Genomic DNA, 15,775 nt, shown 5'->3' with positions numbered 1-15,775 from the left:
AAATCAACGAGCTCTATCTTTCTGACCTCCAGTGTAGCAGCAAAACTAATTTTATGAACTTGGGGCTATTGATTTTAAATAAAAGGGGAAAATATTTCAGGGTGGGTGTTTTATGAAGGAGATATGGAGAGAAAGGCTGTACAGCAAAAGTTCCATGCATGGGAAGACAGCTCGTATTTTTTTTGGAGGTGTGGGGGGGGGACTAACTTGCTGTCTCCACAGCAAAGGCCAACAGACATGCAGGAATCTCTCCATGCAGGGTGATAAATTCATGTCCATCATATAAGCTGCTTGGCAGCATTATGAACCAGGATGCCAAGATATTGCTACAGAATAGAATTAGCAAAAACCAGAAATGTGCGTAGCAGTAGTCCTCGACTTATGACCACAATCAGGACCGGAACATCCCACACTAAACAATGCGGTTGTTAGATGAGTTGCATCTGATTTCAGGACCTTGTTTGCCAGGGTGAATTCCATGGTTATTCAGCCAGTCTAGTTTTCTGTATTGACTTTGTTTGTTGGTAGGCCATAAATGGCTATCCTGTGACTCAGAGGTATGGCAGCCATCGTAAATCCATGCCAGTTCCAAAGGCCTGAATTGTGATCAAGCTGTGATGGTTTTAAGTTTGAGGACTGGTTGTTAGTAATTTTTTCCAGCAGCATTATAATTTGAAGGGTCATTAACAGCACTAGCAGTAACACTTAGACTTATATACCGCTTCACAGTTCTTGACAGCCCTCTCTAGGTGGTTTACAGAGTCAGCCTGTTGCCCCCAACAATCTGGGTCCTCATTTTACCAACCTCGGAAAGATGGAAGGCTGAGTCAACCTTGAGCTGGTGAGATTCGAACTGCTGGCAATTAGAATACCGCATTCCAACCACTGCGCCACCTGTGCTGCTAAACAAATGGTCGTAAGTCAAGGACTAACTGTTCTGGCTTTTAGCTAATGAGGTATTGCTTGCTGAAATCTATTCTAGGTGTGCATAATCTTGAGTAGATTTCAGGAATTTCATTCTCCATGATCAGAAGCATCAGAACCATCTGGCCTAAGCTGGAAAAAAAACTTAAAAATATAATCTAATGCATTTTCACAAGACTTCTCTGGATTTCAGGAATAATTGCCAAGCCAAGGCTAGGGCAATAAGCTGAAGAGCATTCAGTTGTACTTCTGTAAACAATGTTGTGGAATCGAAATTTCACTGGCTTTAACTGAAACTAAAGTTCCAAACAATAGAATAATTGCAACTACAACACTGCTGTTATTGAAAACTTAAAACCAGTTTAGTAACTACTTAAAAGCTTTAACTACTTAAAAGTTTATTCATTTTCCTTGCTAAATTTAAATCTTAGTGGTCTGGCCCATTTTTCTATAATTCCTAAAAAAAATTTAAAAATCTACTTCCAAATATAAAACTGAAATCATCATTAAAGTAGGAAGGAAAAGCACCTAAAAGCAATCTAAACTTTGGATAATAATAATAATAACTAAAAGCACATAATCCCCAGATTTCTCCCTACATACAGTAGTGGCTAAAATTGTGGAAACCTTTTGGAAAAAGTGTATTTTTGAGATTTGATGGCTAATAACACCACTTTTTTTGGAGTAGTACCATAAAATTATATATCAATGGAAAGATAATTTAATCAAGAATGTAATGCAACAAAGTTTGTTCAATTATCTGTACCGTATTCTATGAAACGTTATAGCCAAATAACCAGAAAAAGGAAGCACAACTTGTTTAGGTTGATCTCAGGTAGCTTTCCTTCATCTGATTGTAGCCAATGAGCATGCGTGTTTAGAGAGCCAATCAGGTGTCATCTTGTTTTGGCAATGAGCCAGTCAGATCACAGTAGGATTCAGTTATTGACGTCATGTAATGAAGCTGAGAGGAGGACACTTGTCAGTGTGTTATGTGATCGCTATCGAGTTGGTCGGTTTTTTTTGTGTTCTTTCATTGAGTGAGCTTGTTAAAGTAATGGTGCAAAGAGTTGACTGGTCGCCCAGAAAACGATGCAAAATAGTATTATTAAGTGAACAAGGCTACAGTTAAAAAGAAATTAGAAGAAAAATTGGTGGAAACTTAAACCAAAGGTGGCATTTCTAACTGTACACTTTTCCCAAAAGGTTTCCACAATTTGGGCCGCTACTGTATGTGAAGGATTCAAATGACAATAATATTGGTTTAAAAATCTATGCCAAAGCCCTGAAAGAGATATAAACTGATTGATTGATTGTATGCCATCAAGTAACTGTCTTTCTTAATAACTACATACATACAGTTTCCCCTTGAAGTGTAAAAGAAAAATCAACAGACTATCCTCTCTTTAAATGGTGCTTTTCGTATAATTCAGATTCACCACTCTAAAAAAATTTCTCTCTAACCTTTTTAGACATTATTCTTCTGCAAAGCGTTTATTTAATGCAACAAGAACTCTGTCTACTGGTTTCTGCCTGGAACTGCAACTGCTATATTTCTTCTCATGTATCTGGCAATAACCTCCTGCCCCAATAGATTTTTATCCTCCGCATACATTTTCTCTTTAAACTTGAACCTATCTTTCCTGTTCTGCACACATGATGGTCAAAAGTATTATTCATGTACCTGTGGCTTTTACTGATGATGACTGAATATAACAAGTGCAAATCCCCTGAAACCCTATAGTTGCCTGCAATTTTACTTCAGTTGGACAAATATGTCTGTCCTGAATTAAATGTACAGAGCGTAATTTCTGATATATTTTAATACCAAATTCGTCCCCTCTAACTGAAAATAACTAGGGAGTTTTATCACTCAGTTTTCATCATTCTTTAGCTAGGTTTTCTCTAAACATACATGTGAAGTTTGCTGTCACATTATTGTTACATGAGAATGAATTCAACCTAAATATCTTTTATACCTATGCTACTCATAGAGTGAATTTCAGTAATGGAGGTGAGCTTTGGTTAACTTTAAAAAAAATACTCTTATATCTTCAAATTAGCAGGGTTAGAAGGTGAGGCAAATGACAGGGAATTAGAGAACATAATTCTAACTAAGTAAGGTGTTAATTTTTAAAGTCAGCCAGAAAATTGCTTCCTATTAAACATTTTAATTGAAACTATGGGGGAAAAAGTTTCTTCCTAATCTAGAAGCCGCACATCCATCCATCTTCAAGATGACTCATCAATTTACATGGGTTGATTCACGGTTTTTTTTGTTTTTTTGTTTTTTGAGGTAATGATTATGGAAGTCAGATTAAATTTTCTCAGAATCTGAGTCAGGGTTTTCAGCCTATTTGCCCTCATCCATTCCCCAAACTAGCAAAAAAAATAATAAAAAATAGTTCCTCGTTGTCTTGTTTTAAGGACGGACACAGAGAAGAGAAGGTTAAGAGACCATCCAGCCATGGTCATTAGAAGCTGTTCCTCCCAACAGCCAAGGAGGAATTCTTGACCAACTGTAATTCCTTGGAGGGATGTCTGTGTCTGTCTATGGCAGGGGTAGGTAACCTTGGCTCTTTTATGACTCGTGAACTTCAACTCCCAGAATTCCTGAGTCAGCTGTGCTGAGGGGAAAGAGAGGTTTCCAACCTGAGCCATGCTGGCTCAGGAATTCTGGGAGTTGAAGTCCACGAATCATGAAGGGGGCCATAGTTCCCCCATGCTGGCTCAGGAATTCTCAGAGTTAAAGTCCACGAGTCATAAAAGAGCTGAGGTTGCCTAGCCCTGGTCTATGGGAATCCACATCGGAAGTAATGTGAGGGTGTGGAATTTTGGAGGGGTATAACAGTTCATTTAAAAAAAACAAAGACTCAACATCAAAGAGATCAACAAAAGGAAGGCAAAAAACGGAGCTCACCTCTTGCACAAACGAAACAAAAGCCTACATTTACAGCTGATGAGGAGTGATTGCTTCTTTTGGAATGGTTACTACAGATGAGGATGTGGGATGACACAAACAAGCTTCCTGCAGCAATACAGCCATCTCCTGAGTGATAGGCAATGGGGCATCTCAAACATCTCACCATGCGACCTGTTTAATATAAAATGCACCAGATAACAATCTGTTTAGAACACACTTCCAAACCTCAATCAAGTTTGGCTTTAGGTTATTTTTATTTTTTTCATTTTTTTGCGACCCTGTAATCCCTGGAGTCGGGGCGGAGTCGGGGATGACTGAATGGAGCTGAGCGTTTACTGGCCAGAATGCCTTTCCTGACGCCCATGCGGAGTTTGCAGCAGATATTTTTCTCTTTGCACCCTGATAGAGAAACATCTGTCACTGCCTAGGATTGAACTCTCAACCTTCCGAACAGTAGACGAGCATCTTCGCCTCTAGCCAACTGCACCTTTCTGGCTTCAGCATAATATATTCAATAAAAGTTTCCTGTAGCCAATTAAAGATGTTGCTATTTTCAAAAGGCAAGGGCAGTTTTGCATTCTTAATGATGCAATTCCTCCTGGCTTCCAGAGTGAGCACACTTGGATAGCAAGGTCATGTATATATACTGGGATTATTCCACTGAATGGCAGAGAAGGTTGAGAAAGAAGATGCTATCCAGCATAGAGGCCAGTTTTCAATTGTTTTTAAAGAAAGAGAGAAAAAATAATGAGAAAGAAAGAAAGAAAGAAAGAAAGAAAGAAAGAAAGAAAGAAAGAAAGGAAGGGAGGGAGGGAGGGAGGAAGGAAGAAAGAGAGAGAGAGAGAGAGAGAGAGAGAGAGAGAGAGAGAGGGAGGAAGAAAGAAAGAAAGAAAGAAAGAAAGAAAGAAAGAAAGAAAGAAAGAAAGAAAGAAAGAAAGAAGCCCTTAGCACCAGTCATAGTGAAAACATGCTCAGATCACACTGGCAATGTCTAGTTGGTACTCAAAGAATATTAGCTTCTCCAGAGGTTATTAGTGGAGCAAATTTGTTGTTTTGCATCCCTTCAGTCTTCCTGATGGCAGAGAAAATCCCAATGAATTATGCAAAAGTGCTTTAAAAATGAAATATGGTGAATTTTATGCAGATTTAAAACATAGGGAAGAAATACCCCAATATCTCATGAAGAACACACTAATGAAGCATAAAACAAACTTCTCAAAAAAAGAGATGTCATTGTACTTGGCTAAAGAAGGAAGAGGCAGCCTGGGCTGTAAGATACCCAAGAGTCATTGACAATACCTCCAGAATTTTTCCACAGAATTGCTTTAATAAGTCATAGCAAAAGCAAATTCTCCTACTTCCTCCATTGCAAAAAAACCCGCCACCTCAACCATCGCCCTTTACTTGGCCGGCAAGCCTAACATATATGACGCCAATATTTCTTTGCTCCCACACAATTTAAGAGAATGCAACCAGACCAAAATGTGAGAGCCTAACTTCATTTCTGAGAATTCTAAGCACGTAATTCCTTGGTTGTTTATTTCCACAGTGTTCTGGTCATGGTGAGCTTCATTCAATAATGGTTTCTAGGAAGCTTCAATAAATGTTTTTGAAGCAAACTGTCTGTTTATGAGCTTTAGGAAGCCACTAGCTTTCAATCAGTGAAATACCCACATTTCTGCATATTTTAAGCCAGCAACTTTTTTTTTCTTTTTCAGATAGTATCTGTAAGAAGCATAGTCTTGCAAGATGCACGGTCCGATGTTATGTGTATTTTCATTCCTTTTCTATTACACAATGTTTTTACAAGTTGTGTCAGAATGATATATACAGGCCATCTTTCCTTAAACAATCAGATCACAGAGCTACAAATGCTATATCTAGTCCTTCCCCTATCTATCTATCTATCTGTCTGTCTGTCTGTCTATCTATCTATCTATCTATCTATCTATCTATCTATCTATCTATCTATCTATCTATCTATCTATCTATCTATCTATCTATCTATCTATCTGAAAGGAAAGTTATCTAACGTATAAAGGTCTGTGAATTCAATTCCCTATTAACATCTGGCTACCCACATCTGATGAATCTCAAACAGGATGAAATCAATCACACAGTATCTCTTTCAAAGGATGGAAGAAATTTGGTTTTGCTTTTGGGTTGTCTTGATCTTTTTCATAGCAAACAGCAGCAAAAAAAAATATCTTTAGGGTTAGGTTCCATTTCTTGCAGTGTGCAAATAAAGTAGATGTATTTTACACACATAGGCACACGTGTATGCTATTGCAAATCTTGCCATGTAGTAAAGAATTAAGATTGGGTGTGTATACTCACCCTATTCCCTAACTAATTCAGAATGGATGCTCATTTAGGTTGATATAAAGGCTTCCATTCTCTTCTCTCCTGTATAGAATGTAAATTTCATATAAACCAACAGCCTAAGGACATTTTGTTTTGCAAGGTTTGTTGGTTCCTGGCAAACAGTTCTCCCAACACAAAACAACTTCAGGAATGTGAAGACTTTTTTCTCCATAGAAGTCATGGGAAAATAGCAATCACATTAGACCTGTGTGTTGTCTCCACCTGTTCAGGTTGACCGGAATGTCCCCCCTTTAATGAATCTGAGAACAAACTACATTTTCCACCTTGACTGCTGCTGTTTCTGGTGTGTCCTTTTCCAACTCGTAGCAAGAATTCCACCAAGAAGGTAAGCAAAACACATAGAAATTATTTGGAGCTTTCATTATAATGCCTCACACAACAGGGGATTATCCTGCTCTTTTCTTACCTTTGCTTGCTTTATGAATATCTTTGTCCACAGAGCACGCGGTGCAGCAATGCTGAGGGCAACGGAATCCTCGGGATTCAAAAACGGCTGTAGTAAACTTGCGGACACAGGCTTCATGGTAGAATTTGCCACATGTGTTGACCGAGCAGCGCTTCACGTCTTTGCCAGGAAGTTTGCAGGAAAAGCATATATGCTGCCCTTTGAAAAGGAGAAATGTCAAGGGTTAGCTGGAAGAGAGAGGCATTCTTTTAGTCTGGGAACCTGGGGGGCTGTTTTCAAAAAATATTATGGGGCAGGAACCAAATAACAGTCCTTCCCTATCTGGCAAGCGGAGGGCAGGAGGGCAAGGCTCCACCAGGAGCCTTGGTGGAGCAGTGGGCTGATGCCTCCTTAAGTAACACCAGCTGCCTGCAATTAGTGCAGGTTTGAGTCCCACCAGGCTCAAGGTTGACTCAGCCTTCCATCCTTCCGAGGTAGGTAAAATGAGGACCCAGATTGTTGGGGGCAATTAAGCTGACTTTGTAATAATGCCGCTTAGGGTGTGTGTGAAAGCCCTAATAAGCAGGCAAATACATAGAATGAAGGCTACTGCTAAGCTTGTAAGCCGCCCTGAGTCTTCGGAGAAGGGTGGGATATAAATGTAATAAAAAAAAATAAATAAAAATAAAACATAATACCGCTGTTGTGTGAACTGCATTTGGTTACCAGTTTGCTTCTGGGTCTAATTCAGGATGTAGGTTATTGTGTTTAACTCCCTATATATCACATGGGTCCAAGGTATCTGAGAAGCTGCCTTACCCCAATGGGACTTGCCTGCCCCACTTGATCCAGAAGAAGGGGCCTACTGGGAACCCTGTCTGCCAAGGAATTCCAGGGGATGGGAATTCACAGTGCACCAACTCTGCAGGATCAAATCTGGTGGTCTCTAAAGAAACCAGGCTCTCTGTTAGGTAGGGCTTTATAGTAATAACCAGCACCTGGAATCAGATCTGGAAATAAATTGGCAAGCGGTGCAACTTTTGAAGCAGATATGTTACATAGGTATAGTAGACATGCCCATTGTTGCTCATGCCTCTGCCTTCTGGACCAGTGGTCGTTTCTGGGAGGTCTTCAAGTGCAGCCCCAAGTAGAGAGCATTGCCAGTAGCCAAGTAGTGAGATGGGTATGGCATGAATGACTATCTAAAGCAGGGGTCCTCAACCTTGGCAACTTTAAGACTTGTGGACTTCAATTCCCAGAATTCCTCAGCCAGCTTGCTGAGGAATTCTGGGAATTGAAGTCCACAAGTCTTAAAGTTGCCAAGGTTGAGGACCCCTTATCCAAAGGGCCTCCTGAACTATGCCGGCGGATAACACCCAGGGGGAGGGCCTTCTCTGTGGGTGCGCCTGCCCTTTGGAACCAGCTGCCCGTAGAGCTTAGGACTGCCCCTGACCTTCACTCATTCCGCCGGGACCTGAAGACCTGGCTCTTTGAGCTCTCTGGCCTGGATTGAGAGTATTAATTGGGGTTTTAATTGGATTTTAATTGGGGTTTTATATTTATTCAAGGTCTAAATGTAATTATTTTAACTGTTCTTAATTTTTGTAATTGTTGTATTGTTATTTTAAAAAACCTTGTGAACCGCCCTGAGTCCTACGGGAGAAGGGCGGTACATAAGTCTAATAAAGATAAAGATACAATTGGATACCATCAACATACTGCTTAAAGGTGACAGTGAGAGGATGCAACAAGTATATTCCTCTCAGCTTTCCAGAGGCTAAGAAAGCTCAGGCTGTTATGACATTTTCTTTAGCTAGCCAATGTGAAGGAAAACAAGAGGACCGATAGCCTAAATGGAGTGTGACAGGAAAAACAGGCATCAAATTAATGCTTAAACTCAGTGCTAAAACGCAAATGACTTTAACCGTCCTGTTGCAGATTGTGGGTTAGGCTCCAAATCTTACATTACAATCCCTTTTGAAAGAGAAAGCAAGCAAGAATACGCTGAGCAGACTTTCAAAAGGCCAAACTGATCCTATTTAGTGGCGTTCAGAGCTTTTGACGCTCTAGCCCCTTTCTCAAGGCAAAAAAAATAATAATAATAACAATTCACTCATTTACCATTTTTGCACTCCAGGCAGATAAACTTCCCATCGGGCTGTGAGCTCAATCCAAGGCATTCTATATGGAAGACCCTGTAGCATTCACCTTCACAGGAGACCAGAGACTCACCGGTGCTTTCGCAAATCTTTTTTAAAAAAAAAGGAAAAGAAAAGAGAATACAAATAAACTCGTGAAGTTTCTAATTCAAACAAAGTTGAAAAGCTAAATGTTTTCATGCCGATCGCCATGCCGTTTTTCAAATTTCCTTTACTTCTAGCAATGCTTTTCAGAGACCAGCACATGCCACGGTATAAAATGGGACAAGATATACTGATAGAAGAACATCAGCCATGGAACAAAAGCAGAGTTAGCCTCCTTGCTGCCACCCTCGGAGGTTGGTATGTACTTTCTAACCACCATTTCCCATTAAATTGTTCAGCTGGTCTTCGTTCCTTCTCAAATATGATAGGTGGGGAAATTGATATTCTTTGGCAGGCGTCTGCAAGCCCAGCTTCAGTAGGATAAAGTCTGCAAGGAGGTGCCATGCATGCAGGAATAATATGGTGATGCAGAAAGATCTTGCAAACGGGTACAGCCCAAACATGCAGCGATATTCCAGTTGAACATAAAAGAATAATTTATGCCTCCAGACAAGAACCTGTGAATGACCACACAACTCTCTTTAAACATGGCATGTCTGGGTTCATTAGGCCCTAGGAAGCTGTTATGGGCTCGGCTGAGGTTTACTTGTAAGTAAAAGACAGGTCATCCTCGACTTACAACCACAACTGAGCCCAAAATTTCTAACTTGCTAAGCGAGACATTTGTTGGGTGAATTTTGCCCCGCTTTATGACCTTTCTTACCATGGTTTTAAATGAATCACTGCAGTTGTTAAGTTAGTAACACGGTTGTTAAGTGAATCTGAATTCCCCACTGCCTTTGTTTGTCAGAAGGTCGCAAAAGGTGGCCACGTGACCCCGGGACATTGCGACCGTCATATCGGCCAGTTGCCAAGCATGCAAATTTTGATCACGTGATCATGGGGATGCTGCAATGGTCATAAGTGTGAAAAACTGTCGTAAGTCATTTTTTAGTACCATTATACAGGGAGTGCAGAATTATTAGGCAAGTTGTATTTTTGAGGATTAATTTTAGTATTGAACAACAACCATGTTCTCAATGAACCCAAAAAACTCATTAATATCAAAGCTGAATATTTTTGGAAGTAGTCTTTAGTTTGTTTTTAGTTATAGCTATTTTAGGGGGATATCTGTGTGTGCAGGTGACTATTACTGTGCATAATTATTAGGCAACTTAACAAAAAACAAAAATATACCCATTTCAATTATTTATTTTTACCAGTGAAACCAATATAACATCTCAACATTCACAAATATACATTTCTGACATTCAAAAACATAACAAAAACAAATCAGTGACCAATATAGCCACCTTTCTTTGCAAGGACACTCAAAAGCCTGCCATCCATGGATTCTGTCAGTGTTTTGATCTGTTCACCATCAACATTGCGTGCAGCAGCAACCACAGCCTCCCAGACACTGTTCAGAGAGGTGTACTGTTTTCCCTCCTTGTAAATCTCACATTTGATGATGGACCACAGGTTCTCAATGGGGTTCAGATCAGGTGAACAAGGAGGCCATGTCATTAGATTTTCTTCTTTTATACCCTTTCTTGCCAGCCACGCTGTGGAGTACTTGGACGCGTGTGATGGAGCATTGTCCTGCATGAAAATCATGTTTTTCTTGAAGGATGCAGACTTCTTCCTGTACCACTGCTTGAAGAAGGTGTCTTCCAGAAACTGGCAGTAGGACTGGGAGTTGAGCTTGACTCCATCCTCAACCCGAAAAGGCCCCACAAGCTCATCTTTGATGATACCAGCCCAAACCAGTACTCCACCTCCACCTTGCTGGCGTCTGAGTCGGACTGGAGCTCTCTGCCCTTTACCAATCCAGCCACGGGCCCATCCATCTGGCCCATCAAGACTCACTCTCATTTCATCAGTCCATAAAACCTTAGAAAAATCAGTCTTGAGATATTTCTTGGCCCAGTCTTGACGTTTCAGCTTGTGTGTCTTGTTCAGTGGTGGTCGTCTTTCAGCCTTTCTTACCTTGGCCATGTCTCTGAGTATTGCACACCTTGTGCTTTTGGGCACTCCAGTGATGTTGCAGCTCTGAAATATGGCCAAACTGGTGGCAAGTGGCATCTTGGCAGCTGCACGCTTGACTTTTCTCAGTTCATGGGCAGTTATTTTGCGCCTTGGTTTCTCCACACGCTTCTTGCGACCCTGTTGACTATTTTGAATGAAACGCTTGATTGTTCGATGATCACGCTTCAGAAGCTTTGCAATTTTAAGAGTGCTGCATCCCTCTGCAAGATATCTCACTATTTTTGACTTTTCTGAGCCTGTCAAGTCCTTCTTTTGACCCATTTTGCCAAAGGAAAGGAAGTTGCCTAATAATTATGCACACCTGATACAGGGTGTTGATGTCATTAGACCACACCCCTTCTCATTACAGAGATGCACATCACCTAATATGCTTAATTGGTAGTAGGCTTTCGAGCCTATACAGCTTGGAGTAAGACAACATGCATAAAGAGGATGATGTGGTCAAAATACTCATTTGCCTAATAATTCTGCACTCCCTGTAAGTTTGAACAGTCACTAAATAAGGTGTTGTAAATCGAGGACTACTTGAATGGTCCTGACTTATACAGATGTGAATAATTGGGAAGGGAATAAACAGTTATTACAGCTATGTTCACCTTGCAAAAGGGTTTTAGATGTTGACATTTGATGATTTTCCCACCTGTTATGTGAAAAGCGAACTGGAAGGAGGACTTATCATCTTCACCATATTTTTGTCTTATTTACCATATTTATGTTTAAACTCAGCAGAATGAGAAGAAGTGATGAAAACCTTTTCTTTTTCTGTTTGCAAACTCATTTTTTTTTGTTTCAGACGACTGATTTAAGTTGCAAAAGTAATTGATCACTTATCTAAACTAAAGAATTGACTCTCTAATCTTTCCGTGGGTGAACGAGGAAACTCTGATCTGGAGGGGAATGAAAATCTGTCACTAGATGGCAGCAGATAATCGAGGAAGAGGACGAGACAGAGAGAATTGAATCGAATAATAGAATACAGTAATAACTTGATTGCCACTTTGAATGTACACTAATTGGCATACATTAAAATGAAATTTCGTTGCATTCGGCTCTCAAAGGGCCGAGAGAGAGAGGGGAGGGAGGCAGACGTACATATGTATGGGAGTGACAGACCTCTGGAAAAACTGAGTAGTACTAAATGATGATTTGAACAGCCTGTATGTGCCTGATAACTGCCGAGTGAAACAATATGTTGAATTTGAGAGACTGTTCCCCATCCATCTTCCAACGCTTCCAAATCCATAAGGACTTCAAGGAATGCCCTCTGTTGTTGTAAAGGGTGAAGGATGGTTTTCTGGGTTAGTCAGAACCAGCATAATGGAGACACCCAAGGAAAATCAGTGGATATTCCCTGAGGGGAAATATTTCATGGGGAGCTTTTCAAAAGAGCTGGAGGTTAGGACCAACAAGCAAAGACTCAGAATGAACATTAGCATGTGCTGTTATGGTCAGCTTCCCTCTCTTGAACTTAAGGCGGCAATTACTCTTCACAGTCGTGCCATCTAAGATGTTTTCCTTATTTAAGGGTCAGTATAATTAAGGTGACGGAATCTGTTTTCTTGCAGAAGGCATCTTAAAACTAACAAGTGAAAAAAACCTAATTTTCTTTTCCACTGAAGCAAGCAAGCAAGGAGAAATAAATGTGAAATATGGATAGGGACGCAAAGAGAGGAGCTGTAGAAATCCGGCGGAGGCAGATCCCGACTGAAGGCAAGAATAAAATAAAGAAGGTATACAATCACACATATCTCTGAGAAGACACGAATGTGATTAGACTATAAAATAACAAAGAACCCTTAATAGAAAAATAATATGGATAACCTGTAAATGCATGTTAAACTAAGGTTTTTAAGACAAAGGCAAATTAAATCAATCTACAGGTATAGGTAGTCCTCAGTTTACAATAGTTTGGTTAGTGACCATTCAGAGTTACAACAACACTGAAAAAGTTACTTATGACCATTATTCACACTTACAAACATTGTAGCATCCCCGTGGTCAGGTGATTTACATTCGGATGATTGACAGATGACTCCTATTTATGACGGGTGCAGTGTCCTGGGTCACGTGATCTCCTTTTGCGACCTTCTGACAAGCAAAGTCAATGGGGAAGCCAGATTCACTTAACAACCGTGTTACTAACTTAACAGCTGCACTGATTCACTTAACAACTGGGACAAGGAAGATCGTAGAATGGGGCAAAACTCACTTAACAAATTTCTCACTTAGCAACATAAATTTTGAGCTCATTTGTGATCGTAAGTTGAGGACTATTTTGTTTTTATTTCTTTTTTGTTTGTTACTTGTTATTATTTTACCTTTTGGTAAAAGTGATTCAACAATAATGAAATAACTGATCAGGATTACAGGCATAATTTATTTGCAGATTTACACTTTTCATTTACCTGACAAACAGTGTCTCTCTTATTAGTCCCTGAACCTCTTCTTGACAAACTTGAATCCACAGACTGGACGTCAGAAGCATCAGCATCTGCAGTGGCCGATGGGCTATCTGACTGCTTTCCAAAACTACCCTGAAATAAAAGCATGCACAGTTGTTTTCATTTTTTTTAGAAGAGCTCTATAAATAAATCCAGTTCATTAAAGAGAGAAAAAAACCCAGCTAACTTATTTCCACAACTTCTTTGAGCTCTTGACTTAGGTCAATTAAAATGCTGTCCTTGGTGTAAACTCATCGACCGTAGGGAAGAAATTTGCAGAAGGATGAATGCATTTCTTGGATGAGAAAACTTAATTCTGTTTAAACAAACATATCTCTTTGCAAAAATCATGCTACCAATTTTGGAGTGGGGAACGTTGGGGGAAATATTAACTACAGCATAACCACAAGGGCCATTTTCCAAAAAGAAGCCTCAAACTGAGGATTTCTTTTTTAAAAAACAAAAACCAAAACCTATATTTTCTACCCTCTTGAAAAACTATCAAACGAGTGGTTTAAATTCAAAGCGTTCACTTCTGCTTGGCCTTCTTTATACGGAGCTTCTCATCACCCTACGATGGTGGATGCACCTGGAAAGTTGATTAGTATCATCATTTAGAAACGTCTACGGTGAGAAGCGGAGCATTTAATCATAAGATGCCTCTTTCATTGGAAAACAAATAGATGACACTAAAAGAGAAACAAGTGGCTCAGAATCCTGAAGACGGAACAGTAGTAAACCCCTAAAACGCAGGTCCCTCACTCCGAATCTTCAGCTCTATAATCTGATTGAAGCTCCTTTCAGAGAAAATCAGAAAATAATATAATGTGCTCAGTTACAGCGACCACCAGGAGGGACTACATGACCTGTTTTGCCTTATTGGGACTCACCAGAAGGGTGGGTCGCTAGATGTTACTCTATGGGGTTCCAATCCTCTTCTGGGAATCCCCCCATGTGTGGGGTTCACGGTCATTGCTTTTGTAATGTGGCCAGGAAATCTTTTTATTCACCACCCCTTGGCAAATAAATCTATCCCACCACCTACCTGCTCTGTCTCTGATCATCTTTAGTAGGGCTCTCTCAAGCTCTCCTATTGCTTTCTGTAGAGTCCTCATAACAACTTCACGGGAAACAATGCTAATTGGAACCAGCAACTCCTTCGCTAAGTGACATGGCTGAAAAGTCCAATATCCCACGATTATGGCTGACGACTCACGATGGCAGTTCTCACAGTCCTAGTTATGGTTGTTCAGCAGATTTGCCCTTTGTGACTTCCTGCTGGCTTCCCCACTGACTTTGCTGGTCAGAAGCCAGCAGTGAAGTTCACAAGCGGCGATCAGGTGACTGGAGGAGGCTACAACCATCAAAACTGCAAGCCGGTTGCCAAGCGCCTGAACTGTGATCACACGACCGTGGCAATGCCGCCGTGGTTGCAGCTGTGAGGACCCTAGACCAGGGGTAGACAACCTTGGCTCTTTTATGACTTGTGGACTTCAACTCCCAGAATAGCTGGCTCAGGAATGCTGGGAGTTGAAGTCCACGAGTCATAAAAGAGCCAAGGTTGCCTACCCCTGTCCTAGACCAAATTGCTTTGCTGCTATCCCTGATCAGGCAGTGGTTATCAAGCACTTCCTTCGCTCCTTTTTGGTGGCAGAAATGTCCCACAAAGTAGTCTCCCTAAAAAGCCCACCTTCTTTAATTTCTCACCTTGCCTTCAGGTGAGACCTAGAGGAATTTGGGGAAATACCGCTAACAGGCATTTTATTTTCTTGCACTTCGGCGAGGAACAATGAATTTTAAATGTTAAGAAATAACAATCATATTACCATTAAGATATGGGGAAAGCAATGAGGGCCACTGATGCTCACAGGCTTCCCCAAACTATCTTCTGTCTTTGTTAACCTGAAAGTAAAATACCCTAAGATTTCTCTGATTTGAATCTTTCTTGACTATCTATCTATCTATCTATATAAATATATATGTGTGTGTGTGTGTGTGTGTGTGTGTACACACACACACACACACAAACAATTGTAAACAATGCAGAGAAAAAGCAATATTTCAGCCCTAACCTCACCACCACCACCAAGCTAGTGCCAACAGTGACCGGTTAACTGTTCTCCTTCGTTTTCTGGGCCAACTCTTTCCATTTTGTTTGCTTAATGGCCTTCAAAGCTATAATTTTCATGTTTGTTCCCAGCCTTGTCTGCAGCAGCATTTTATGTAATTCTACTTTTTTTTTCAATATTTTGCTTTTTCAATGTAGAGAAAAGACTAATAATAACACTTGGAATATTGAATTCAATAGATCTTAAGGAAGGAGCAGAAATGTAATCTGTATAAACAATGTTGATTTAAGTGTAGACAGGTTACACTGATGACAAAAATCTGTTCATTGTCAAAATGGGATGTTTTTTACATCCTT

At 40.3% G+C, this 15,775-nt stretch overlaps 1 protein-coding gene across 2 annotated transcripts in view; it reads right to left on the bottom strand.

The window, feature by feature from the left end:
• The window catches only part of NSD3 (nuclear receptor binding SET domain protein 3), an 87,424-nt gene that overhangs the window by 31,650 nt on the left and 39,999 nt on the right, over positions 1-15,775 (bottom strand). For both annotated transcript variants that reach the window (XM_081333782.1, XM_081333783.1), the window contains exons 11-14: positions 13,315-13,443; positions 8,739-8,865; positions 6,639-6,836; positions 3,845-4,018 (exon numbers count right to left, since the gene is read on the bottom strand). In XM_081333782.1, the coding sequence (XP_081189908.1) occupies positions 3,845-4,018; positions 6,639-6,836; positions 8,739-8,865; positions 13,315-13,443 (628 nt within the window). The remainder of the gene's footprint in view (positions 1-3,844; positions 4,019-6,638; positions 6,837-8,738; positions 8,866-13,314; positions 13,444-15,775) is intronic.

This window comes from Vipera berus (genome assembly GCF_964194415.1).
Source record: "Vipera berus genome assembly, chromosome: 8".
Lineage (NCBI taxonomy): Eukaryota > Metazoa > Chordata > Lepidosauria > Squamata > Viperidae > Vipera > Vipera berus.
The sequence above is the reverse complement of the archived record's forward strand: the minus strand, read 5'-3'. Positions and strand labels throughout refer to the sequence as shown.